This window comes from Haliotis rubra, unplaced genomic scaffold (genome assembly GCF_003918875.1).
Source record: "Haliotis rubra isolate DU_JTF1 unplaced genomic scaffold, ASM391887v1 Scf606, whole genome shotgun sequence".
In the NCBI taxonomy this organism is placed as follows: Eukaryota; Metazoa; Mollusca; class Gastropoda; order Lepetellida; family Haliotidae; genus Haliotis; species Haliotis rubra.
Window position 1 is genome coordinate 1 of NW_025767309.1, and position 25,871 is coordinate 25,871.

At 39.4% G+C, this 25,871-nt stretch overlaps 1 protein-coding gene across 1 annotated transcript; it reads left to right on the forward strand.

Moving 5' to 3' along the window:
* Positions 1–8: 8 nt before the first annotated feature.
* Positions 9–24,361, forward strand: LOC124255704 (receptor-type tyrosine-protein phosphatase epsilon-like; the record flags this gene model as incomplete). The annotated part of the gene is made up of 26 exons (XM_046689612.1): positions 9–156; positions 1,209–1,340; positions 1,762–1,893; positions 7,428–7,565; positions 8,083–8,214; positions 8,307–8,444; positions 9,747–9,896; positions 10,316–10,459; positions 11,103–11,190; positions 11,468–11,496; positions 11,733–11,938; positions 12,292–12,379; positions 13,459–13,529; positions 13,969–14,005; positions 14,514–14,611; positions 15,029–15,157; positions 15,682–15,830; positions 16,623–16,758; positions 17,128–17,259; positions 17,586–17,679; positions 17,946–18,019; positions 18,402–18,536; positions 19,081–19,203; positions 22,189–22,337; positions 22,558–22,693; positions 23,705–24,361. Coding segments are annotated over 26 exons (3,063 nt in total), but the record flags the coding sequence as incomplete, so codon positions are not given.
* Between the last annotated feature and the right edge of the window lie 1,510 nt (positions 24,362–25,871).

The window sequence follows — 25,871 nt, forward strand, 5'->3', positions numbered from 1 at the left end:
GTAGACATTGCTACTTCATCTGCAGCTTGTCGGGCAGGGACATACGGACCCGCTGTGCAAAGACGTGTAACGAGGGATGTAAACCAGGGTCGTGCGACCACGTGACCGGTGACTGTGACTGTAAAGATGGATGGACAGGTTGGCAATGCGAAAACCGTAAGTAGTGATAATTCAATCTACATCAATCACATGTTACTTTCCTTATGCTCTTCTTAAATGTGTTATTCATGAGTGAAACGATTGCTACTTAAGGATGCAAATCTCAGTACACGGTGTTTGCATTGAATAGATGGATTGGAAATACACGTGTGTTGTAAAATAATTTGAAAACTCTGTCCAGGCAATTCAATAGGAATATGTTTTATCTACATTAATAATCATACTCTCAGCATTACTCTCTAATAGCGGGTTAAGTGTTCATCCTGAATGTCTAGCTTGGAAATTCGCTGATAAACGTCTTTCGTTGCATGATAAGAGTATATTGATTGTGCCTCCATAAAGTGAGGTAGTGAGTATGATTTTACGCCACTGTTAGCAATATTCCAGCAATATCATTACGAAGGACAACAGAAATTGGTTGTACACATTGGACATAAATTCTGTGGGAAATCGAACCTGGGTCTTCAGCGCTTTCACCATTAGGCTACCCAACCGCCCTAATTTCGTGAAGATAGACATGAACGGGGCTGTACAGGATATGTAGGATATGGGATGTAGATGATATGTTGATATTATTAATATTTAAGAATTTGAAACTGCATGGTCTATATTTAAACATTTTGGTGTTGAACACCCCGCTGTTAGCTACCACAAATCATTTGGTATTGGTGGCAAAGGACGTTACGAGTGTATGTTGTTCACAAAAGCATGTTCTGTTTGGAATTATCCACGTTGATATGAAATACTCGATCCACTTTCAATGATACGTACATACTGCTATGGCAGTTATGATCTTCTGCCTTTAGTTTGGTGTGGGGAGATCTATTGTATCAACGTTTGTTCTGGTGGCTGTGCTGGGAATATCTGCTTGCTCAACCACAGATATGAGGGTACTTGGAAAGTGATGTCATCTTTCCGAGATGTTTGAGAATTTTGTACATTCGAATAACCGTCTCGTGTTTGAATTAGTGTAGCAGAAAGCAAACCATGGGTGTACACATTCTTGAATCCAGCAGTTTATACAGTAATGAACACAACTTGATCTGCAGACTGTGATACCGGGACATATGGACAAAACTGTAACGCGAGGTGTAACCCAGGATGTAAATTAGAGTCCTGCAACCACGTCACCGGTTACTGCAACTGTAAAGACGGATGGACAGGTGGTCGTTGTAAACAAAGTAAGCTTCCAGAATCAGTGATTGTGGTGAATGTCGTGTCTTTAAATGTTGGTTTATGACGAGAGTGTCATTCAGTAACGTAAGTCAATCTAATTATGGCATATCACTATTTAATCATTTATGTTTACGGTTAGGGGAGAGTCTGAAGTAATGAAGTCGGAAAATTGTATGAACTAATTATGCGGTAATCCCACTATCATGTGGGATACATACAGCGTGTTTCGCTGGTCATTCTTGATGGTGTAAAGTTTGTTGACATTTTTCTGTCAACTGTCATTGATTGATAGTGAGAGCGATGTACTCTCAGTGACTAAGAGAACGCTCTCCTTTCTAGAATGATAGATGTACGCACATTTGCCTACATTCGTTAAGCAGTCACACGTGACAGTGTCATCAGTAGACATTGCTACTTCATCTGCAGCTTGTCGGGCTGGGACATACGGACCCCGCTGTGCAAAGACGTGTAACGAGGGATGTAAACCAGGGTCGTGCGACCACGTGACCGGTGACTGTGACTGTAAAGATGGATGGACAGGTTGGCAATGCGAAAACCGTAAGTAGTGATAATTCAATCTACATCAATCACATGTTACTTTCCTTTCGCTCTTCTTACATGTGTTATTTATGAGTGACACAATTGCTACTTAAGGATGCAAATCTCAGTACACGATGTTGGTATTGAATAGATGGATCAGACAAAAACGTGTGTTGTATAATGGTTTGAAAACTCTGTCCAGGCAATTCAATAGGAATATGTTTGATTGATATTCAACAAGCATAATATCAGCATTACCCTCGAATTGTGGTTGAATTACTCATCGTGAATATCAAGCCTGGAAACTAGCCTGCAAACGCCTTTTTGTCGGATCTTATGATTAGATTGGTTGTGCCTCCAAACTCATAAGGTGAGTGAGTGAGTATGGTTTTACGCCCCTGTTAGCAATATTCACGGCGAGGGACACCAGAAATTGGCCATAAACATTGTACATATGTGGGAAATCGAACCCTGGTCTTCGGCGCTTTAACCATAAGGACTGTACACGATATGTAGGATATCGGATGTAGATGGTATGTTGATGTTATTAACATTTTAGGATTAGAAAATGCATGATCATTATTTAAACGTTTTGGTGTTGAACATCCCGCTGTTAGCTACCACAAATCATTTGGCATTGTGGCGAAAACCATTACGAGTGTGTGCTAGAGTTGATGGACAGGTGGGAGTTGAGTTGTGACGTTTTCAGAATCAGTCAGTGTGGTGATTGTCTTTTCTTTAAACTGTTGGTTTATGACGAGAGTGTCATTTTGGTAACGAAATGAAATTATTAAGTTTAGGCATATCGCTATCATGTAACCATTCATATTTACGGTTAGGGGAAAGTCTGAAGTGATGAGGTCGGACAATGGTATGGAACGATTGCACGATAATATCACTATCACGTGGAATACGTACAGCCTTTATAGCTACTCATTTATGACCTTGTTAAGTTTGTTGACATTTTTCTGCCAACTGTCATTGATTGATAGTGAGAGCGTTGTGCTCTCAGTGACTAACAGAACACTCTCCCCCTTTACAGAATGATAGATGTAAGCACATCTGCCTACATTCGTTAAACAATCACGCATGCATTGTCATTAGTAGACATTTCTCCTAACCCCCATCGTTCCACAACATCACAACACACTGCAATTTACTGGAATACGCTTGTGACTGGTGAGATATGCAAAGTCATAGGCCAAGAGTCCTATGCTCCATACTATCGTTAATATACCCGTCTTTAGCTTTTTCGTTTCTCCATCGTCCATGAGGTTTAAGCATTCGATCGGGTAATCCATTATTTGCAGCTGCCGTTGCTCCACCACTACTCAAGCTATGCAAACCAAACTGTTAGATGTTATCAACATAAGGCCGTATAGCATCAGTAAATATCTCTCTTAATCTTGTATATGAGGAACATTTCCTTTCTTGAGGACATATCCAAAAACACATTTTGTCACACCTCTGAAATATACTCATCCGAATCAGAATTAATAGCAGCCATAATGAAGATAATGTGGTAAACAAGCTACTGGACAAAGTTCAGGTTGTGTACGGCCTATAATGACCCATGCACAGTCTCTGTAAATGTCAGTCTTTATTTTTCAATGAAACGACGATAAAGGTAAATCACAAGAAATCTCATTACAAAAAGCCCACCCTTTCCAAGCAGCAGACCCGAACAGATACTTTCTGTTTGTCGAATCAGCTCTAGCTTCAGACAACATTGATGGGATATCATCAGCCAATGCTCCAACACCTTCTGGGAGATTACTCAACTCGTCTCTGTACACATGCTGGAAAGACTCTGTAAACACAGAAAACATAAATTAACGAAAATCAATGAACGGAGCAAGCATATTAAAATCTAAATCTTTCTGGCCGAACAAACCCCCTTGTAGCCTAGAAGCTATGTACGCTTCCTTAACTGTGGGAAGATACATCCAATCTTTGATCTGTGGAATGAACACATTTTTGCACATATCAACGGCCAGAAACATTGCAGAAGGCCATTCGGGAACCACTAAAGTACCAGCTGCACGACATTCCTTCAAATGCTTGATAACTCCTGGAATCAAACCATTAGGCGTAACGACCCAGCTCATAGTTCCTCTCCAGTTGACTGTGAAACAATCTACCGCTTAACATCCAGGATTACTGAACTTGCAATTGAAACGCTGCAACTTCGTACTGTAGAAAGAAGCAATCTATCCACATGATGAGGTCCCCAACTAGCATCGACTTTATAGAAAACATCCTGAGAAACACCCCAGTCATCACAATCAAGCAACCAACTCAAAAAAGTCAGCTTCTTGGTTAGTAAAACGGGGAATCCACTGAACCTCTAGTTCACCACTATACTTTATGCACAAATCGAAAATCTGTAGATGTTGCTTCATGCTACCCTTTGTTACAATGTTAACAACATTATGGTTACCAGTGAACCATTTAACTTTGAAATCAAACTTTCAAACACCAATTGCACAGTTTTGTGCTCTCTCCAAGTTGAACTGAGCCCAGCTTCTCCACTTGACCACTGACTACAACTCGGTACACAATCTACATTAACACGGTACTCTGCAAATCTAACGTCACTTGCATTTTAATTAACAACAGTTGTAGCAGTGGCTAATTGTACAAGGTATCTAAAATCATATTTTGCTATGTTCTTGTCATAGGTTGCGATACCGGGCCCACAACTAACTTCATGGCAATGATTTGACCAACTGACCTTACACAGACTGGCTTAGAAATACACTGAAGCAAAGTATTAATCGCAAGTTTAACCTTGTCGATCCTGCCTTTTGGGACAGAAATAGTCATCGGACTAGTGTCAATAACAAAACGTAACCATTCGATATTCCGGGATAGGACCCACAGGGATTTCTCAACTTTAGGTACAAAAACCTGTGATTACACAATGCCATCTAGAAAGTGGTCAAAGTCGCGGTAGCTGAGCGGGTTGGGCGGCTGACTTTGTGTGCTGGCGATTAGGTGCCTGGCTCTGAGGGTGTGAGTTCGAATCCCGGATGGGGCTCAATTCAGAAAGTACTAGAATTTGTACTTTACTATGAAAATGTAATCCCAAATATAACAAATGTTACGCACAAAAAACCTGCTGGAAATGTCATAGATGATGAGAATCCAGACAAAGTACTATCATCTAAAAAATGTCACTATTTTGTGTCCGTCTGACCTCCACTTTTTAACCAGTAGACACATGAGCCGCTGACATGAGTCCCAAGGGTAAAGCCATAAACTTATAGAAGCAAAGTTTTCGAGCTTTATCTGCCACGCGAAACCAAGGTAATCTGCTTGAACAGGTTAAATATCAATATGGTGATAAACCGAGTGGATGTCAATTTGTTTATGCTAATAACTGTTATTAATATAACACAAAGCAGTTTTCCAATCTTCACAGTTCACAGTTCTTTTAAAAACAAATACATTCACCCTGGACAAGTCAAGAATAAGTCGTTCTTTGCCCGATGGTTGAACAGAGAGTTAATGGATACACTGCGGTAGGTGATTCAAGGCAGGTCACGATGTACTGCTTCATCGGCAGCTGTTCAATAGCCTGCGTGACAAAATCATCGTATTTGAGAGCTGGCTCGTTATTGGGTGTCAAAATAGAAGCAGGAGTAGATATAAATGATTATTGATGCCCAAAAGTAATCAATTCAATAACAAATTTTGACGCACCAATTTGGCAACAAGAAAACAAGCTCTCTTTCAGCCGACCCTTGACAATTATTCCTGATATTCCCTGCTCATACTCATAATAGTCATCAGTTAGTTTGAATGAATTGATCTCAACATCAACACTGTGAGAATACTTAACTAACAAATGTTTACTGTTTGCTTATTGGGGTGAAGACTCCGCCTGTGACCCTCGGGGCTTGAGATGCGCTGACGTTTGTAGGAGCAATCTCGTCGGTAGTGAGAACTCGCCGGAGGTGAAGCATGAACCTGACCTTTGACTTTTGGCACGTCAAAGATGAGCAGGCTGGCTAGGCTGAAGAGCAGGAACAGGCTGGATAGCAAACTGTACAGGCCGAGTGACCGCCGACGAGCGGCGAGCTGACCTTGATGTGGAATATGGATTGACGTGCACGCTTCTAGCGAAGTTTCCTGACTGTCTTGTTCTCAGCCGAAGTAATCCTTTTGTCGTCGTAGGAGTTATGAGCGAGATCACTTGCAACATAATTTCTCACAGTTTTCCAGCCCCCTTCACTAGAATCCGCAATTTTAAAGTGTTTATTTCTTTTATGGACACATTGCTGACGTCAGAACCGTCTCAGCCTCTTCGTAACGTTGATTCTGATCCGCCAAAAGAGTATTCAAAGAGTCTATTGTCTCACTGTTGAAATTGAACTTTATTTTATTCCCTTCTCTTGACCACGTATAATCGTTCTTAGCTTTGTGTTTCTTCAAATCAGTAGAAGCTTGAGTAAACTCTTGTCGTAAAGCGCCAAGTTGGGAGTTGAACTATTCTTCCAATTGGTCAAAGTCAAAGTCAAAGATGTTTATTGTACAAAAGGCCTCGAGCCCATATACATTGGAGTTATACATATGCATTATACATATGGTGCAATAAGAAGTAATTAGTGATCCAAACAGCAAATCATGATACAAGCAGTAAATTATGTACAAGTAGTGAAATACGATGGACCTACAACACTTTTTATCAGATTGTTACGTTTAAAAGAGCATAATTGATATAGTACGACAGCTGTATTATTACATGCTGGTCAGTTGATGAAAGAAGTAGTTTAAATGCTAATGCAGGTGGCTTACATAGATAATATTCTGCTATATATTTCGTACGCAAATCTTTATACAAAGGACATACAAGTAAAAAATGGATTTCATTTTCCACATTTATATTACACAGTGGGCACATTCTCTTGCATCGTTCAATATAAAAAACGTCTTCCTTCGTTTACCATTATGTTGATCAAACCTAACCTAAAACGTATAAATGGATATCTTAATTTCTTTGAAGTTAAAAACGACAGATATTTCTCCGGCTGGAGTAGTGATTTGTATATTCTATAAGAGTCGTACCGTGAACTAGTATGTATTACTGAATATCATTCTTGATTAAACATATTAAGACTTCTTTCTCGAAACTGATTTAAAATCAAACTTGCATCACCAACTGACTGACTTAACCATACAAAACCATAACCATGTGAAAACAGAAGATTTCTTACATAAGATGCCCGCGTCACTTTACCAATGTTGTCCAAATGAACAAGCATGTTATAAGCCTTTTTGTGTAATCTATGTTCTTGCATACACAATATCTTAAACCAGAATTCAGCCGTTTCAAGATGGCGTCTGATTTGGCGTCGGTGTTCACTTTCAATATTCTTGCTTGCACAAGCGACAGCACGATAATTTGCCAACCTTATATATACCCTTAATCAACGCCACCTAGCGGAGTGACCAATCTCTTGACTGTAGTTACACACCGCTAGGACAAAGCAATTTCCAACTTCTTTATACATCAAACATTTGAAATTTCATTACTACTTGATCTGCAGGTTGTGTTGCTGGGACATACGGACGCAACTGTACAAAGACGTGTAACGAGGGATGTAAACCTGAACACTGCAACCGCGCCACCGGTGATTGTAACCACAAGTGTAAAGATGGATGGACAGGTTGGGAATGTCTGAACAGTAAGTAGTGATAATTAAATCTGTTATATCAAGCACATGCTACTTCCACTCCGCTCTTCTTACATGTGTTTGTTGTGAGTGAAACAATTTCTACTTAAGGATGCAAATCTCAGTGCACATTGTTAGTATTGAATGGATGGATCAGACATAAACGTGTGTCGTAAATGATTTGAAGACTCTGTCAAATCTATTCCAATAAGAAAAGTTTTGATCAACATTCACAATCATATTATCAGCATTATTCTATATTTGTGGTTTAATTGTCCATCCTGAATGTCGAGCTTGGAAATTCGCTTAGCACTCAACGCAATGGACTACTATAGTACTAACAAAGATCTGTTTGAGTGATGATTGGTAATACGTGTGTGATAATGACAGACAACTTCGGCTTCATGACAGCTTCATGAAGAATTATTATCTCTTACCGTAAGTCGTAAAGATTAAAAAAAATTTGGGCTAAGAAAGTTTTATGAATGTCACCCAGAATGTTTGTCTTTTTTATTTTCCTTTTGAAAAGAATGCAGGAACGGGCGGTATGGACCAAGATGTAACAACTGGTGCCGCAGTCAATGTAGGAGTTGCCACCATGTCACAGGGAAGTGTGCCGGTAACTGCCTTTCTGGGTGGCATGGGGAAAACTGCTCTTCACGTAAGTTTGTCTTTACCTAACGTAACAGCAATCAGTTTTCATAGGTATATTGTAACCTTGTCAGTCTTGTATGGTTCTGACTTTCTTTGCAGAATGTCGACCAGGCACATATGGCAAGGATTGCATGAATCAGTGTCATGAAGGATGTCAACCTGAGAAATGCGACTCAGACAATGGACATTGTGGCACTTCCTGTATAGCCGGATGGACTGGAGAAAACTGTGTTGATGGTACGATGAGTATGATCTATTGGCTTATTGTAGGGGTTTGTTGCATCAATTTTATGACACAGGTGACGATACTCTAAACAACAAACACAACATGCATACCTACATGAGGTTAAGTTTTCCCGAACCCACAGTCTTTTCACAAAATGTCGCCGCTGCTGAAATATTGCTTGACAGAGGGAAATTGACTGTTGGTGTGTTGAAGTCACCCTTCTTGTTATTCTGTCTTGTGTAGTGTTTCTATCGTTATGTATAGATCCAAATATCAAACATAATGAGGCTGTCTCACTGGTCTCCATTATTTCTAGCTCAGGTGGGTATATTAGTGGAAGTGTTCCCGGCTTTTTGTACCGTTAATGAACAATAGCAGATCATCGCTACTTTGACCTTCATTCAAAATTCCTTTGTTTTGTATCAGGCAAAGCAAGCAGAAACACCGACTGAACAGATCAGCAAGACGTGAAGCACAATTGGTGCCCTTGGGGGTGTTTACTTCTTGCATTATGCATTATCCCCAAATATGATGAATGATGAAGTCGAGCGTCTCACATATCGTTTTCTAAATAAACAGATCACGTATGCCTTCATATTTGGTAAACTGACTTGAATCTCTGAAAATATATAATGTAACTTTATCTGTGTTTACCTTGTTTGGTGGCAAATGTTATGTGTATCGTGTTTTTCCTGAAGGTAGTAATATTGGATGGTATTGTCTTTGCTTCCCGAAAAATGACTAACATTGTTAATCTTTGGGACATTGACTTTGCTGGGATATCTGTTGAACCAAGTTGCCATTTCTACGTGAACGAATTTCATAAAGCTTTCGAATCAAGTACATAATACGGAAAAGGTTTTATAATCGATTATAAGAATCGTTTTATAATTTGAGTGACGAGTGTGTGGAACAGGATGGGTGGGTTTTTTTCACACTGTTCGCTTTGTCAGGTTAAGAAGATAGACAGCCAAACATTCACGTCATAATGACAAGGTTAACCTTTTGTATCTTCAATCTACTTGGCAAAATTGTCAGTTCCAAAAGAATCTGATTATGAAATCAGAACTATTTTTAATGCCTCGTTTGTTAGAATTTATTGATGGATTTGTCAACGCATTTCGCTTTGGCCACAGATTTTTTGTGTGAATAATCCATTATCTATGTCTGTGTAACCAACAGTAAACACATCGCATAGTGTGACCTGATTGGAATATTGTATAGGACTGACATTGGTACACAAATTGCCAATTTGATCCCGGAACAGATACGTCTCTTATCCAATGTGAACATTTATTGTCACCAACATCTAGTCTGTTCCCCTTGGACATACGGAGAGAACTGTCTGCTGGACTGCTCCATGGGATGTGTCAACCAGACTTGTGACAGAACCACTGGGCGTTGTGACGTGTGTCTAGATGGATGGGAACACGAAGACCTGAACATAACGAGATGCGACAAAGGTAGTGATTAGGATACCCTCGAGGTACCTTTCCATATTGTTGATACACACTATATTAAGACTACAATATAGGAATTAAAACGTTTTACAACAAATCAGTTTTGCTGACTTTACCTTTAAAAAGGGTAAGGTCAATCACATGCATGTATCTATGACATGTTCATATTTCTTCCACACTGCCTAAATCGTGTATTCCTATTAAAGGGTAAATATCTGCAATTCAGAATGACACATTGATATCACCCACCATGGGAGCAACACATTAAAGAGCCTAAACTCTAGAATCAGTGTCAAGTGCGACTGATATCTGGAGTCCCCAAAGGGTCTTAGAGTGTGTCTGTTTGAAACATTGAATACATCGAAGGATGTGTTACGATGCATATAAGACGGCTTCTTTCAAAAGAATTGTTTGGGTTTCAGAGTGCGACAATGGAAGGTATGGCGAAAAGTGTAAGGAAGATTGCAACATCCACTGTATCAATGCCACGTGTCACCATGTGAATGGCTCCTGTACTCATGGCTGTCTGAACGGAAGAAGTGGCGAGTATTGTGCAGTTTTTGAAGGTAACTGCTAGGGCTTTCATTACTTATTAAGTCAGTATGGCCAACCTTTGAATAGAATAATCTGGAACTCCGCTTCATATACAACTAGATCATCACGTGCGAACATATGTGTTAAGTATTGGAATGCTATGCAGGGAGGAAACATACACAGCTCCCCCATTCTTTTCTATGAGCATAGTGTTTCAAGAAGCGATATATACTGAAGGAAAAAAAATAAGGGATCACATGTAAGCAAAAGTGTTCCTTTATTTTTTTCCAGGTTTCCTCACAAGCCTTGTATCGCACAGCTTGTGAAGAAACCTGGAAAATTTCGCTTTCATTTGATCCCCTCTTTTTTTTCTCTCAATATATATTGAAGCAAAGGGATTCTAGTCAAAGAACTGCGATCGCTATATAACCTGACAGGTACTTTCGTCTCACGGATTCATCATGTGAATCTTTTAGATCTGTTTTTATGGACATAGAATTTTCAGTTAATGAATACTTATTGAGTACCTTCATTTTCCATTTCCATATTTCTCGAGCACATCCCATCGTCGTCCTCATATAAACCATCCTCATTACACTCACTATGAGTATTCCTGTAACTGTACCTGCAACAGTGTTACCTCCTGTTCTACCAGTGTCCCTGTTATTATTGCAGCCGGCCCCCAGAATGTAAATCTCATCGTTGGACTCCTTCTCTTTCTAATCGTCATGATCGCACTTGTCATGTGTGTTGTTTTCTTTAGGTGAGTGTTTTTCTACTTATTTGTATGGACTAATAAACCAATAACCCAACTACAAACAATACAGAGACGAAACACCATGATCAGATATAGATCTTAGGTAGTGCGAATACTATTTAACACTTTCGTGTCAGAGGATAAAAACCAAACATGTGCAATGACATAGTTGAGAACCAGACAAAGTTCAGAAGCAAGAAATTATGTAATGCAAATTCTACATGTAATATATATTTTCATCGCCGAAGTCAATAAGTCGTACGTGTATTTTTGTTTTATTTAGAGAGCCGTTGAGAAGATTTAGGGACAAAAGTAAGTAAAACCAGATGAACATCAAAGTGTATGTGCATGGTCATTAGTCAGTGGTGACGGTCATTTTTGGAAATATTTCATAACGTGTTTTTTTATATATTTCTTGTTACACGTTTTTCTTTGATTTTCTATATTTCTTGTTACAATTATCACCGTGAATGGTGTAAACGATATCCATAAGATCACATGCAGTAGTTGGTAGCCGGCTTAATATTGCTCCCTTGTGTGGTTGTCAGAGATTGAAGAAAGGAGTACTAACGGGATTAACCTACCTATGGCAGCCCGTGGAGGCCAAGATGCATCGGAACATGTGGCCGCCAACGACGAAGACGAGGCTATCTATGTCAATGTCCCGAGTAGTGTTCCAGTGGCAGTCAGTGCCTTCAAGGAATTCGTTGCCAGGAAGAAAGCAACAAAGGAAATCTTGGTGAAAGAGTATGCTGTACGTATTGTGCAGGCCTGAGTCACGAACGAGTGGTCCATGTGCCTGAAACTGCGCCTACACCCTACTCCTGGGAGACAAAGATCAATGTTATGTTATTGGTTGTCTCACTAAAAATACGTATTATGCGTCATTTGCTCTTTAACATATATTTAACATTTACGTACAGTTTTCACATCTCCTTACCTACTTTCATTGAAATTGTGCTTGGTACTACCGGAAGAGATAGTCATCTTTTTCTTTATGCATACCTGGGGTTATCAATGATTTCCATCACTATATTGCATATGTGCATATGAAATATGTTTTAAGATGTATTCCGGAATGTTTACACTCTGGTGTTGAATTTACAGGAACTCCCTAAAGGCCTGACGGCTATTCACGACAAAGCAGTGACGCAAGTGAACAGCACGAAGAATAGATTTAAAGGAATTTACCCGTGTAAGACACGAGCTTATATTTTTCACGATATTGACATAGAACATGAATATCGTAAATTCTAATTATTTAGAGTCTACTGTCCATCGAAGACAGGTCTTTATTCAGTCCACTCGACTCACCTAAAATTCGTTTTATTACAGCTTTAAAGCACGCAATGACATATGTTCGTTATGTACAAATCTTTCTTAAGGATTGCACTTACAGGTGGAGGTGCGTTACAGGTGACATAGTAGTCTACTTAATCAATGGTTAATATATAATGATATTACACCATGATCTTCAAAATAATAACAGTTATTTATCACAGGATTTATAATTCCAATAACATTTCAATATTGAGTACTGAATGTAACTTAATGTTTCGTGACTTTTAGTCACGATATGGCTGAAGTATTGCCTGTTTGATTTTACGTGATAACTGTCACGTACATATTGTAAATGATAAATTTGTGCTTGTAATATATTTTTATGAAAGCATTAATACTACTTCTGTAGAATCTAGCTGCTGCAATATACTCATTATCCACCTGAAGAAGGGGCAAGAACTAGCCCAGAAATGTTGTGAAACTAAATCAAGAAGTTGTTATCCATAAGATTTGTCTTGTATTACAATATACTCCTAATAATACGATTCAAACGTTTTAACGAAAATAGCGGGGAACGATATTCTGTTGAATTTCCAATTGTTCATTTGTTTGCCTTTACGTAACCTTTGGCGTAGGTTCGAGTTTCCAATAATTGGATTCATAAAATTTATCTTCCACAGATTCACAACAATATGTTTTTAAAAAACGACTTGACGAAGCTCGGTATTTATCATTGCAAAATACGTTACGAGCGATAATTAGATAATTCCGTTCTTGTAAGTTGCCGTTACTTAGAACGAAATCCTATATTTTGATGTAACAATGCGAAGTCTTTAAGGGTTCAATCTGAAACTGAAATCACGACTGCACATGTAGATTATACTTTGAAAAGTACTGTACAGGCAGCCCAGGTGAGACAGGTTTTCTTTTGATGCAGATTAAGTACACCTGAATGTAAATAGTTACAGATTATAGGGTCATGATTTGTTTCAGATAACCACTGTCTGGTAGTTCTGAAAGGGAATGGTGGCAGCAGTGGCTACATAAACGCCAGCTACATCGATGTGAGTTGACGGGACTCCCTTCATCAACCCGCTGAAATACTGCTTAGTCAGCTAATTGGAAATGATTGTGAAAGCACCTATGAGTGTTTCAGTGAGTGAGTGAGTGAGTATGTTTCTGCACCGCTTTTAGCAATATTCGAGCAATATCATGGCGGGGGACACCAGGAATGGGCTCCACATTGTACCCATGTGGTGAATCGAACCCGGGTCTACAGGGTGACGCGCGAACGCTTTAACCATTAGACTACCCCACCGTCCCTATGAGTGTTTCAGCACACTCGAATATTAGATATTAATTTAATTAAACCACTTTGTTGCAAACGTTGATTTCCTCTTTAAACAGACACACTGACAAATGGTTGTAAGATGCATATCACTTTATTACCTATCAAGCTATTTAAAGGCTACTGATTCAATCAAGGTGTATTGTATTTTGCAGGGACGAACAAGGGGAAAACAGTACATCGCAACACAGGGTAAACAAACCTTTTGACATCTAAGTCTGAAAATATATATATGGCAACATTCACGCCACTTCCAATAGGGCAGTAATTTCTGAGATTTCCGAGTTCAGTAAAGTACAATGCCATTCAGGTCATGAGATGTTAAATATAATATCCTTCATTCTGTCCTGTTTGTCAACCCCTGAGATGGTCATGTGTTAAATGAGATATCCCACATTCTGTCTACTGTGTCCATCTATTTAACCTCTAAGATGGCCAAATGTTAACTACTATTTCACACATTCTGTCTACTGTATCCTGTTCTTCAATCCCTGAGATGGCCACGTGTTAACTACGATATTTGATTATATATCTTCTCAGTCCGTATACTTTATCAATAAACGTAATATTGTATTCCATCCTAAGAGAGCAGCATGTTGACTAAGATATCCCACATTCTATATACTGTATACTGAATTAATGAACCAGTTATTCTCCAAGTGTCAGTCACATGGTTACTAAACTATGACCTCGGTGCCAGGTCCTCTGCCTAACACTGTTGTGGACTTCTGGAAGATGATTTGGCAAGAACAGGCCCCTGTCATTGTCATGCTGGCCAATATCACGGAAGATGGGAGGGTGATATTTAGTTTCGATATCAGTTCAATGATAATAGTACTTTTGATGTAGCCAATGAAACAATCATCGCTTAATAATGTCAGTATCCTATTTCAATTTGCAACCATTATGCTTGCTGAAACAGCCTAAACGAAATAATTGATAAACAAGAGTTCCTTTGAAAGACATGTACTAACGGACACCTGCTGTTAAATGGCATACTAGTATGTGTCGATGCTACTGTTAGAGGAGGACGTGCATATCCTTTTCGTGGCAACACCTTGTGTCATCACTGTTTTACACCGATCAGTTCAAATATTTTTCATTGCTAACCTTTTGTGCCCTATGTGGAACCTGTTAGGGCAAATATGCGAGACTGCATATTAATTTCCTGGTGCTGACGATTTGAATTTAACATCTATGAATGTCTTCTGTCAGAGACGCTGTGAGCCGTATTGGCCCAATGAACAAGGAGAGGACACCAAGACGTTCGGCCCCTGGAAGATTACAGTGGCTGACTCCTGTCCTCTGGCTGACTTCACCATCAGAACACTCACGATAAAGAAGGTGGGAGTGACAAGTTCAATTTAGTTAGTTCAGTAAAGGTGTGGAATTAGCCAAAGACCCTTCCTTTTAGTTGAGTGACTCCGTGGTGCAGTCGATGGAGCATCTGCTCGGAGAGCCCTGAGGTCAGTGTTTCAATTACCGGCCCCATCTTACTGAGGACATTAAACGATGGTACTTGTTATCCTGCCCAATGCTCGGGATTAAAGAGATAACACAATACCTGTCGGCTTGGAGTCTGTATACATTAGGGTATCGATTTTAAACTGAACTGTGGTATCCCAGTGACATAGCAATATATCGTCGGACAATCGAAAAGACACAAACACCGAAATACCAAAAGCTCTGTGTAGTTCAGTCCGGAGGACTCTGCAAACACGATTCAAGGCATAGTTTGACTTTCCTCAACTTTTTTAAGAAGAAATGACCCTTCCTCACAAACGTATTGCTGACATATAGAATTGTTTGCTAATTGATATTAATTTAGGTTGAAGCTAGAATTATATACATAAGCATATCTTCCATAGGGAGGCATGCAGAGGACGGTGAAACATGTTCACTACATGGTGTGGCCTGACAAGGATGTGCCAGACAACACCATGTCTCTGGTGGAACTCAGGAACAAAGTCAGGACCTTCTGTGACTTCGCCCAAGGACCCATGGTCGTACACTGCAGGTACAGTCACACCTGGAGTGAGTGAGTGAGTTGAAATCTGACTTTACATGAGCAATATTGCAGCCATGCCGTGACGAGATCACAATTGAATTATAAATTTAGACTGAAAAAAAACATTAAAAATATAATTACTCGATTATCTCAGATTATATCTAAAGCTAATTTAGGAATACTCAGAGGTTAACATTATAATTCAATAATCCGAAGTTTGGCCAGAGTTCGACAGATGGAGTGTATAGAAGAGTGTATACGACTTCGGCTGGACATGTTTCACTTCAATGCTCATGACCTTTGTGATGTATATGTTCATATATCGTCATTAAACTTTAACTTCATGTATTCTTTAAAGCAGTCCCCATGGTCCCCAGTATGATGATCTACCTTCAGTTGCTGGTGATCTATAGCCCGTTTTTGTATATTGTACTGCTGTCTCTAATGATTTATTTTTATGATAGCGTACTAGTTTTAAATTAAGAGCTGTCATAATCTAGTATTTTTACTGTCCTTCGATGACAGGTTATTACGTTCTAAATTTATTGATTTTACTATTGCTATAAATTAAATTGTTCTCGTCACGATGTGGCTGCAATATTGCCGATGTGACGCTAAATATTAACTCACTCACCGACTCTTTAAAACAGTTTGTTGACAGATATTACCACATACGATACAAGCTTATAAATAATTTATATAGACAAATCAGATTTACGGCGTCTCATCTTTGTATACTGTCCGTAAGAACTAGAAGTAGACAGGCGTGGTAAATTATTACATCTTCCATCCCCTGCCCAGTGCTGGTGTGGGCAGAACAGGAACCTTGATTGCTCTGGACTCCCTGATAGAAGACGCTGAGACCGGAAACATGGTGGACATCTACGGCTGTGTCTGGCGACTCAGGAACTGCAGAGTCAGTATGGTACAGACACAGGTCAGTAGATGCAGGGAAACCTCACACGGTATTGGGAATAAGGGATGTTAGACGTACAGTTGAAAGCAAAGTGGATCCGGAAACGCCTCTACAAACGTTTTTGTCTGAACGCAGGACGATGTCATCAGTGATATTGCAGTGACATACACAGGAACATATATGAGATAGTAATGATTTTATTGTAAAAGTTTAATTATTTTATCTCTGTGTCAAGGTTTGTTTTTAAGATGTTTCTTAAATGTTCTGGTTATTGTATTGTTTTTTATGTTCACACACGTGACGCCAATGTTATATTGACATTTCCACTCAATATTCAAATGCAAGATTAATGACATTGACTGACTAACATATACGTATATTATTCTATAGTCCCAGTATGTGTTCCTCCATGACTGCCTCCTGGACGCTCTGTGCCATACAGTCCTCTCCACACCCGCCAGTCTCTATGGCATCGCTCATCAACAGCTAAAGAAGAACTCCAACCTTGCTGTTGCCTATCAGGTGGGTTATGTTTGCTCCAGTTAACCATGTAATGATGGACGTAATTGTACATCAGACATGAACATGCTTGATAACGGTACAAGAATCTCCATCGAAACGTCCCACTCAAAAGATGTTGACATCCATAAAATTGGTCATTATTGACTCGATAATTATCTATACGTTCGTTATATACATAGAGCTATTATGGTGCTGGGCACTGTTTCACAAAGCAGTATTAGCGCCACGACTTAACACTTATGTCGATAGTCGTAGCGCTATGATGGCTTTGAGAAACAGGGTCCTGGTTACACAGGAACTACAACACATTAACCTGTACTCTCCAGAAACTCTGCGAGTGCCCTGAGACTGACCATGTGAGTGACGCTGCCAGGGACCTCGAGAACATCGGAAAAAACAGAAACAAGGACATTCTTCCTGGTAGGTTTCACAGTGCCAGTCAAACCGACAAACTGGAATCTCGCTATAGTGAAAGATACCAACCAAACGTACAAATCCTTAACCTTTAGTTCAGTATGTACGTCAGTTCAACTGTAAGCAAGGGTAAGTCATTGCATCTTTCAATGGACAAATGAATACAATATTGATATACTGGAGACGAGATGCAAATAGCTATGCATGAATGCACATGTATACAAAGGTTTAAGATGAAGACTACTCTCAATCTCTGTACCACTTTATTACAGGAGACAAGCATCGCGCTACTCTGTCAACACGCGAAGCAGGGGGCACCGACTACATCAATGCAGTCATCGCTCCGGTGAGTATTTATCACTGTCCCGATGTCATACATCACTCAAACTCATTTTCACTCGCTGACCTGGTTGAAATCATCGTATCCCATTTGAACAGATTGATGCTTCTTATGCTGTTGATCACTGGATTATTTGGTTCAGACTCGATTATTTACAGACCGCCGCCATATAGTTGGAATATTGCTGAGTGCGGCGTTAAACAACAAACCAACCAACCAGCCAATATTTTTGTCACAAATGTGTCAATCTATATATTATCTGTCTGTTGTCATAGAAATCTTGAACAAACAAAAAAATATACTAAAATATATGTTTTTCATAATTTTCTAAGTAAAAAGTGAAGCATTGGTTATTCTTTCACATATCCCTTGGTGATTCACATTTCAGTCCTATGAGAAGCGACGCGCGTTCATCCTCACTCAAATCCCACTGACGTCCACAGTTGTTGACTTCTGGCGTCTCGTCCACGACTATGACGTCCGTGGCATCGTCCTGCTGGAGAACTACACCGACATGGACGCGGTGAGTCTTCGGATAAAGACCCGTGAAGATCCGGGTTAGAATGTACCTCCAGTAACCCATGCTTGCCGTAAGAGGCGACTAACTGGATAGGGTGGTCAGGCTCGCTGACTTGGTTGACACATGTCATTGTATCCCAGTTGCGTAGATTGATGTACATGATGCTTATCACTGGATTGTCTGGTCCAGATCCGATTATTTCCATATAGCTGGAATATTGCTGAGTGCGGCGTAAAACTAAACTCACTCACTCACTCACTCACTCACAGGATAAAAAGAACACGATACCATACGATTACCATAGAATAAAACATGTACCGTTTGCTACTGAACTAACGTAAAGCTCTGACAAGAACAATGAATGAATTCAGGTGGCACAAGAGAATACTTTTAACATCGTAATGTATTATCTTTTCAGTATGCTCGTGTAATATTTTACTGTGTGTCAGTTATGGTTTACCTAGCCTAACAGACCGCTGTGAGTTTAAGTGTTTTACTAACAAACAAGACAATGTTAAATTATCTATTTCTCCCGTTTTGAACTCAGAAGTGTGGCATGTTCTGGGCCAAAGACAAAAAGCCGACCAAGTTTGGTCCCTTCAGCGTTAGTGAAGGGAAGATTGAGGAACATACCGGCTTTACTATGGAGAAAATCTGTTACAGCCAAGGGGTAGGTATAAAGGACCTTGATGCCTGAAAACACACGTGAATAAATGCTTCATGGATGAGACTTTGGAGATCGTGAGTATCAAATGAGACTGATGTACCAATAAAGCTAAAGAATGACACGAAGGTATGTATTATATACGAGAGAGTGATCAAATGAGACTGATGTACCAATAAAGCTAAAGAATGACACGCAGGTATGTATTATATACGAGAGAGTGATCAAATGAGACTGATGTACCAATAAAGCTAAAGAATGACACGCAGGTATGTATTATATACGAGAGAGTGATCAAATGAGACTGATGTACCAATAAAGCTAAAGCATGAAACGCAGGTATGTATTATATACGAGAGAGTGAGTTGCTGGAAGTTATATGTCAAGACAGCGATGATATCAGCTGACGGATCAGAATTTCTTCTGCACTTCTCGGAGAGGTTCAGTCGCCCAGTAAAAGCGTTGACTCTTCAGGCCGATGACAGGGTTCGATTACAAGTATGGTGGACTGGCTTCCTCCACAGTGATATGGCTTGAATCGTATGGCGAACTGGCTTCCTCCACAGTGATATGGCTTGAATCGTATGGTGAACTGGCTTCCTCCACAGTGATATGGCTTGAATCGTATGGTGAACTGGCTTCCTCCACAGTGATATGGCTTGAATCGTATGGCGAACTGGCTTCTTCCACAGTGATATGGCTTGAATCGTATGGTGAACTGGCTTCCTCCACAGTGATATAGCTTGAATCGTATGGTGAACTGGCTTCCTCCGCAGTGATATGGCTTGAATCGTATGGTGAACTGACTTCCTCCACAGTGATATGGCTTGAATCGTATGGTGATAATGCGGCCTAAAACTCCATTCACTCCATTCACATTTTCGGAAAAGAACCAATGCATGTAGATATTGTCTTTAAACACACACGTGTAACCATTTCATTAGAAGACAGCTGTATATTTTAGTTCCTGAACATAAAAAGGTCATAATTCGGGTCATTACAATTCATTTTAGTCTGTTTCAAGTTACCTGCTACCTTTCTGAGACGTATGTTTAGTTGTCATGTGAATCTGACGTTAAGCTGTGCTCAAAGCAAACTTTCACTGCATAATTGTAGACGATGTTGGCAACAGCTTACGGTTTGACTTGGCAATTAATAAATGCAGTTTCTAAACGTGTAATGAAAAATGTTGTTCCGATGTTCCAGATGTTATCCGGCCTGATGACGTGCAGTGATCAGATATTTTTGCTCTGATGGTATACTTCCCATCAAAACTTTAGACTCACTTAAAACAATCATTATATGTTATGTATATATATATGGTTACATCGAAGATTGATTTCTCCACTAACTTGGGGGAACCAACTGCAGACCAAATATCGTGCATGTGAACAGCTTCATTTTGGTGTAAAGTTTTGTTTAGAAATCGCCAATTTACACTGATTTGTATCATTTATTGAACTCATGACAATAATCTTTTCAGCGTTACGAATTTCTTTTACAATACATCAGTTCATGTGTAAACGGTACCTTAAACATTAAGGACAATTTTGCAAAATTTATTTTAGGTAAGTTGCTATATGTACACCAGTGAGTCTAAACTTCTGATGGGTAATATATTTGCTACTTAATCTGATATACCGGATCATGTTCCGGGGCCACATGTTTATAACGTTACAGTATTTAACACTGTTATGGAGTAGTGATCTGACATAGGCACGCAGAATGCAAAACTGGAAAAATCGGTGCACTTGTTCGTGAAGTCTTCAAATTACATGTATATGTCAAAACGCCGTTTGCACCAGTACTAGAATGTGAATGACACATGTACATGGCTACAATATGTGAATCACACTTGTGGTGTCTCAGGCGTGATATTGCTGGAATATTGCTAAAAGCGATATTCACTCACTCACTCCGTTCGTGTGGTTCACCAGTTGTGTGTCGCCACGACCTGGGACGATGTTCATGCTTTCAGTCACTGTTGTTTGTGGCTCGACTTTATATTGAGGGTTGTCACAAAGTACAGCTACATGTACAATAAAAAGCACAGGTCGAATTTGAAAAACATTACTATGTTCAACTGCAATCCTGCGTGCCCTTTCACAAGACAAGTACGTTACCGAGAATGTGTGCAACACCGTGAGCTGTTACCGCTGCTCTGCACATCCTTGCCCGAAACTACGTAAATCTACGGATTCTGTACCGATAAGTTCTCCTCCATTCTTCCTGAAAGCAGAGGTTACTTGAGTACGTATCCTACAAAGATTTTATCGGGTTTGGATCCGGCAGATGAAGGAAGTCAACAGGGACACGATCTGTGTGTCCAACTAACTGTCTGTTGACAATCTGGAGAAGGCGACGTTGAAGAATTTGGTCGATGTACCAATTTGCAGTTCCGGACCACCATGTTATATTTGGTGAGAGAGATATGGCTTCCAGATATGGCTCCCTCCACTTCCGACCCCTAATATGTCAAACGCAATACGGTGAAAACCTTCATTTCGAAGTCATTAGACACGCCGTATTGCGTTCGAGCAGAAACCATGATTAATCGCTGAAAAGATCCTCGGAATCCATGCCTATGCGTTGTTGCTCCAAGGCCTGTGTTGTTGTCGATGCAGTAGTGGGCATTGTGTATTCATAGTAGAGAAATGTATGACAAAATGATCCACTGATTTTTAACTACTTACTTATAACCCTTGACACAGCACGATTGTCAAAACGTGCACGCGCTTCTTGCTTTTAATTCTTTTCCTTGACGTTTTCGTGCAGTCTTTCAAACGTTGTTCACTAAAGCTACATACGTTTACAACTGTTGCGTGTGTTTTTCACCATTCAAAAATTATTATATATTTGTATTGAATGTTTCATGAATATACAAAATCAACATTATATCCTGTGCGTTCCTTTTTTGAAGAGTGTATCACTGACTGCAGCATGCCTCAACTGATTTCCCTTTGATATATATGGATTTGTTCCTCCAAACAGAACGATGAAAGGGAGGTAACCGTGTTCCGTTCTCCCGCCTGGCCTAAGAAGAGTTCACTTCCGGAATCACCATCTAGCCTCCTCAGCTTGATCGACTTCCTCAGACAGTGGAACGCTGGTGCTCCTTCACCCCTTCTAGTTGTCTGCAGGTACCACTAGCCTGTACAGTAGCCATTAACTACATTCAATATCTCATTTTGTATAGTTACAGTCTATGACTGTTAGTGTTACACAATGTATACATGTAGGGATATATGCATAGTTGTTACCAACGTGGTGCCTAATAAGCCATTTTCGAGTTTTGCCATTTAGAGTTGTCCATCCTTTATGACACGTGACCAGGGGCATTAATGGCTTACTCTGTTTCAGGGACGGAGCCACCAGAAGCGGTCTCTTCTGTGTTATTGCCAGCGCAGTGCAGCGCCTGCTGTTGGAAAAGGAAGTCGCCCTCCAGCAGACGATACGCAGCATACGTTTTGTCCGGAAACAAGTTATTCCCAACCTGGTATGGAAATATTGATAACGCAGTCATTGGGAACATGGACATATTCCTTTTATTCGCAGTACGAGAACCAAAGCTGCATCAGATCCAAATCGCGCAGATTCTTGGTTTGCCTTCACCATATTGGTGCTTATTGGTTGTTGATTTTTATATCCGACATTTTGAGTCATTTCTGGCTCCTAGAAGGCTCAAATTCCGATATGCAACCCAAATACTGTTCGTAGCAACAGTTCATTAATTATGTCATTATATAACGAAGTATGACGATTTATGAATTTAGAGCATACTCGGCAGCAGAAGAAGAATGTGCCATGGGCATATCGTTCACAATGGTGACAGTGCATTAAATAATCATGAGTCTGACAACTCATTTGGCTTAAAGTACCAAGCGTGCTAATCGTTACTGGAACTTGCATGAATGTTTTCATTATATACTCTTAAAAAAAGTAGGGGAACTTCGTTTCTGAATTTACAGTTGAAACATTTGGGAGATATATCGCAGTCAATCAATGTTGATATGATCATAATGAATGTTTTGAGAGTGCATCGTCACATGTACTTCCTTATGACCATGCATGGTTGTTTGTACAGTAATCGCTCTTGAAAGATGACTGGTGTATGACGGAAATTGCATGTGAACGATATTCATTTTCAAACAAACAAAAAAAAACCGGCTAGAGACAAACACTAACACTTGTATGATGCAAGATGATTGTCAAAACTAATGGTCTACATCTATTTATCGACTTTCTTGAAAACCTTCAAAATCAAGAATGACACCAAATGTACGTGTATGGGGCTACTGCACTGTGCACGTGCACCCATGCGTTGTGTTTAGGGGTGGTGATAAAGAGAAATTGTGGTACGTTCATAAGATGTCTGTCTTTGAAAGGTTTGCTTACGCTTATACTTCCTACCTAAATTAAAAGTTCCCCTACTTTTCTCAAGAGTATAGAATCATTTACAGAGACTTGGCTTCGAAGTTATTACTGCATTTTTTTATTATCATTTCAGGAACAATTTGAATTCTGCTATGACTCTGTGAAGGCCTACATGGACAGTTTCCAGGAATACTCAAACTTTGCTTGAGATGAAGTTTCATTGAGTTAGTTCGCTAGGTGTTCTTTGTTGAGTTTTCTTTCTTTTTTTCACTTTGTTACAATTCCATTATGTATGTTTTCTATTTTATCGTTTCTTGAAAATGTATTTACAAATCTTCGTTTCTTTTTAATTCAGGTCGCCTGTGAGCATTGTTCACATGACCGACAATAAATGCGATGTCAGTAGCAATACAAATGTGAAATTCACATGCCTCTTTCCAGATGGATCTCATTACTGTAAATATTTTGTGAGAGCATCTTTCAAAGAACTGTTGTCAGTGTTATCACATAGCGAGGTGTATGTTAACATCGGGTGAACAAAGAACTGTTGTCAGTGTTATCACATAGCGAGGTGTATGTTAACATCGGGTGAACAAAGAACAGTTGTCAGTGTTATCACATAGCGAGGTGTATGTTAACATCGAGTGAACAAAGAACTTGTCAGTGTTATCACATAGCGAGGTGTATGATATAGCGAGGTGTATGTTATAACGAGGTGTATGTTAACATCAGGGGAAAATAGAACTGTTGTCAGTGTTATCATATAACGAGGTGTATGTTAACATCGGGGGGAAATAGGAGCTGTATTCCTAAATATCTCGCAAGGCTGATAAACTTGCTATTTTCAGATATTTTGATTATTTCTTTTTGTTTTGTTTTATTCAACATGTAGTTTTTAATACTTTTTCTTTTTATATTATATGTAGATAATATGTTTAAACTTTTTATAACATTGCAGTTAACACTTCCTCAAATATTACGAAACTAAAAAATCTGACTGTTCTGGAAAGTGTCTCCTTTGTTCTTGCTGTTTCCAATACAGATGTCCCGTTTATTTCTCCTGATTTAGGAACAGTTTCTCCATGTTAATTGTTCTGGCCTTAGAGTGTGTGTCAATTTAGATTTCATATATATAACAATAAATACAAGCGACAAACCGTCAGTAAGTTTACCCTCTATGCAAGAAGTGATTATGTCGGCTTTGGGCTCCAGTAAATGTATGTGTAGATCGCTGAGAGAAATATTCTGGGGAAAGTGAATTAAATCATGTTGAAACACAACGTTATTGTTAAATGATCTATCACGAATGTCACATTTAAATAGTAGGTATCAAATTTATGTTTAAGAGCATACCCGTAACTGTCACCTTGTTAATGACTTCTCTCCTGTGGATCTCGGCAAGTTACTAGGATGCTCCCGTAACTGTCACCTTGTTAATGACCTCTCCTGTGGATCTCGGCAAGTTACTAGTATGCTCCCGTAACTGTCACCTTGTTAATGATTTCTCTCCTGTGGATCTCGGCAAGTTACTAGTATGCTCCCGTAACAAATACAATTTATGTACAATGTTTAGAATTGAGAAATGCATTGAGTTTGATCTTTTGAATCGATTCTTTTTTAATGTTTTTTTAATTGCTTTTAATACTTGTTTAATATGTGATATCATTATGCTTCGTTTATCATTATCCTCTAAATAACAAATATAACCATAACATTTGATAAAATACCACATCAGTATCGTTCCGGACAACTGAAGCCCAGTTAAGAATGTTGGATCAAACGTGATTATTTTCAAGCAATGGATAGGGTTTTTGTCGATGACTTGAACCAACTGAAATCGGCAGTCGAAGAAATATGCAATGTCACAAGGGACAACCTTTAAGAGCCTTATATCGATGTCAGGTTTGCTTGCTCAATAATATTGTGTTCCGAGTGTGTCTTGATCAGTTTGGGGAAGTCTCTGCACGTGAAATGGCTGCAAATCATTTAGTGCTTGTAATGTAACTACTAAAAAGGAAGGCCATTCAAAGAATGACATATGTGATAAAAGTATTATTACCCATGTCAGGTGCTCACATGAAAGTATAAAAATAGATTCAATTTGTATTCTTAAGAGGGGTGGGGCAGGACATGCCTACCCGTTTCGCTTCTTTTGTCATCACTGATTTTCAGAGGTTGATTCATATTATTTTCACCACGGTTTTGCCGTTTACACCGACTGGAATCATATAGACATTTATTCAGAAAAGATATATTGAGATTTAAACATTCTGTATGAGGATGTAATCAACATTCAAACA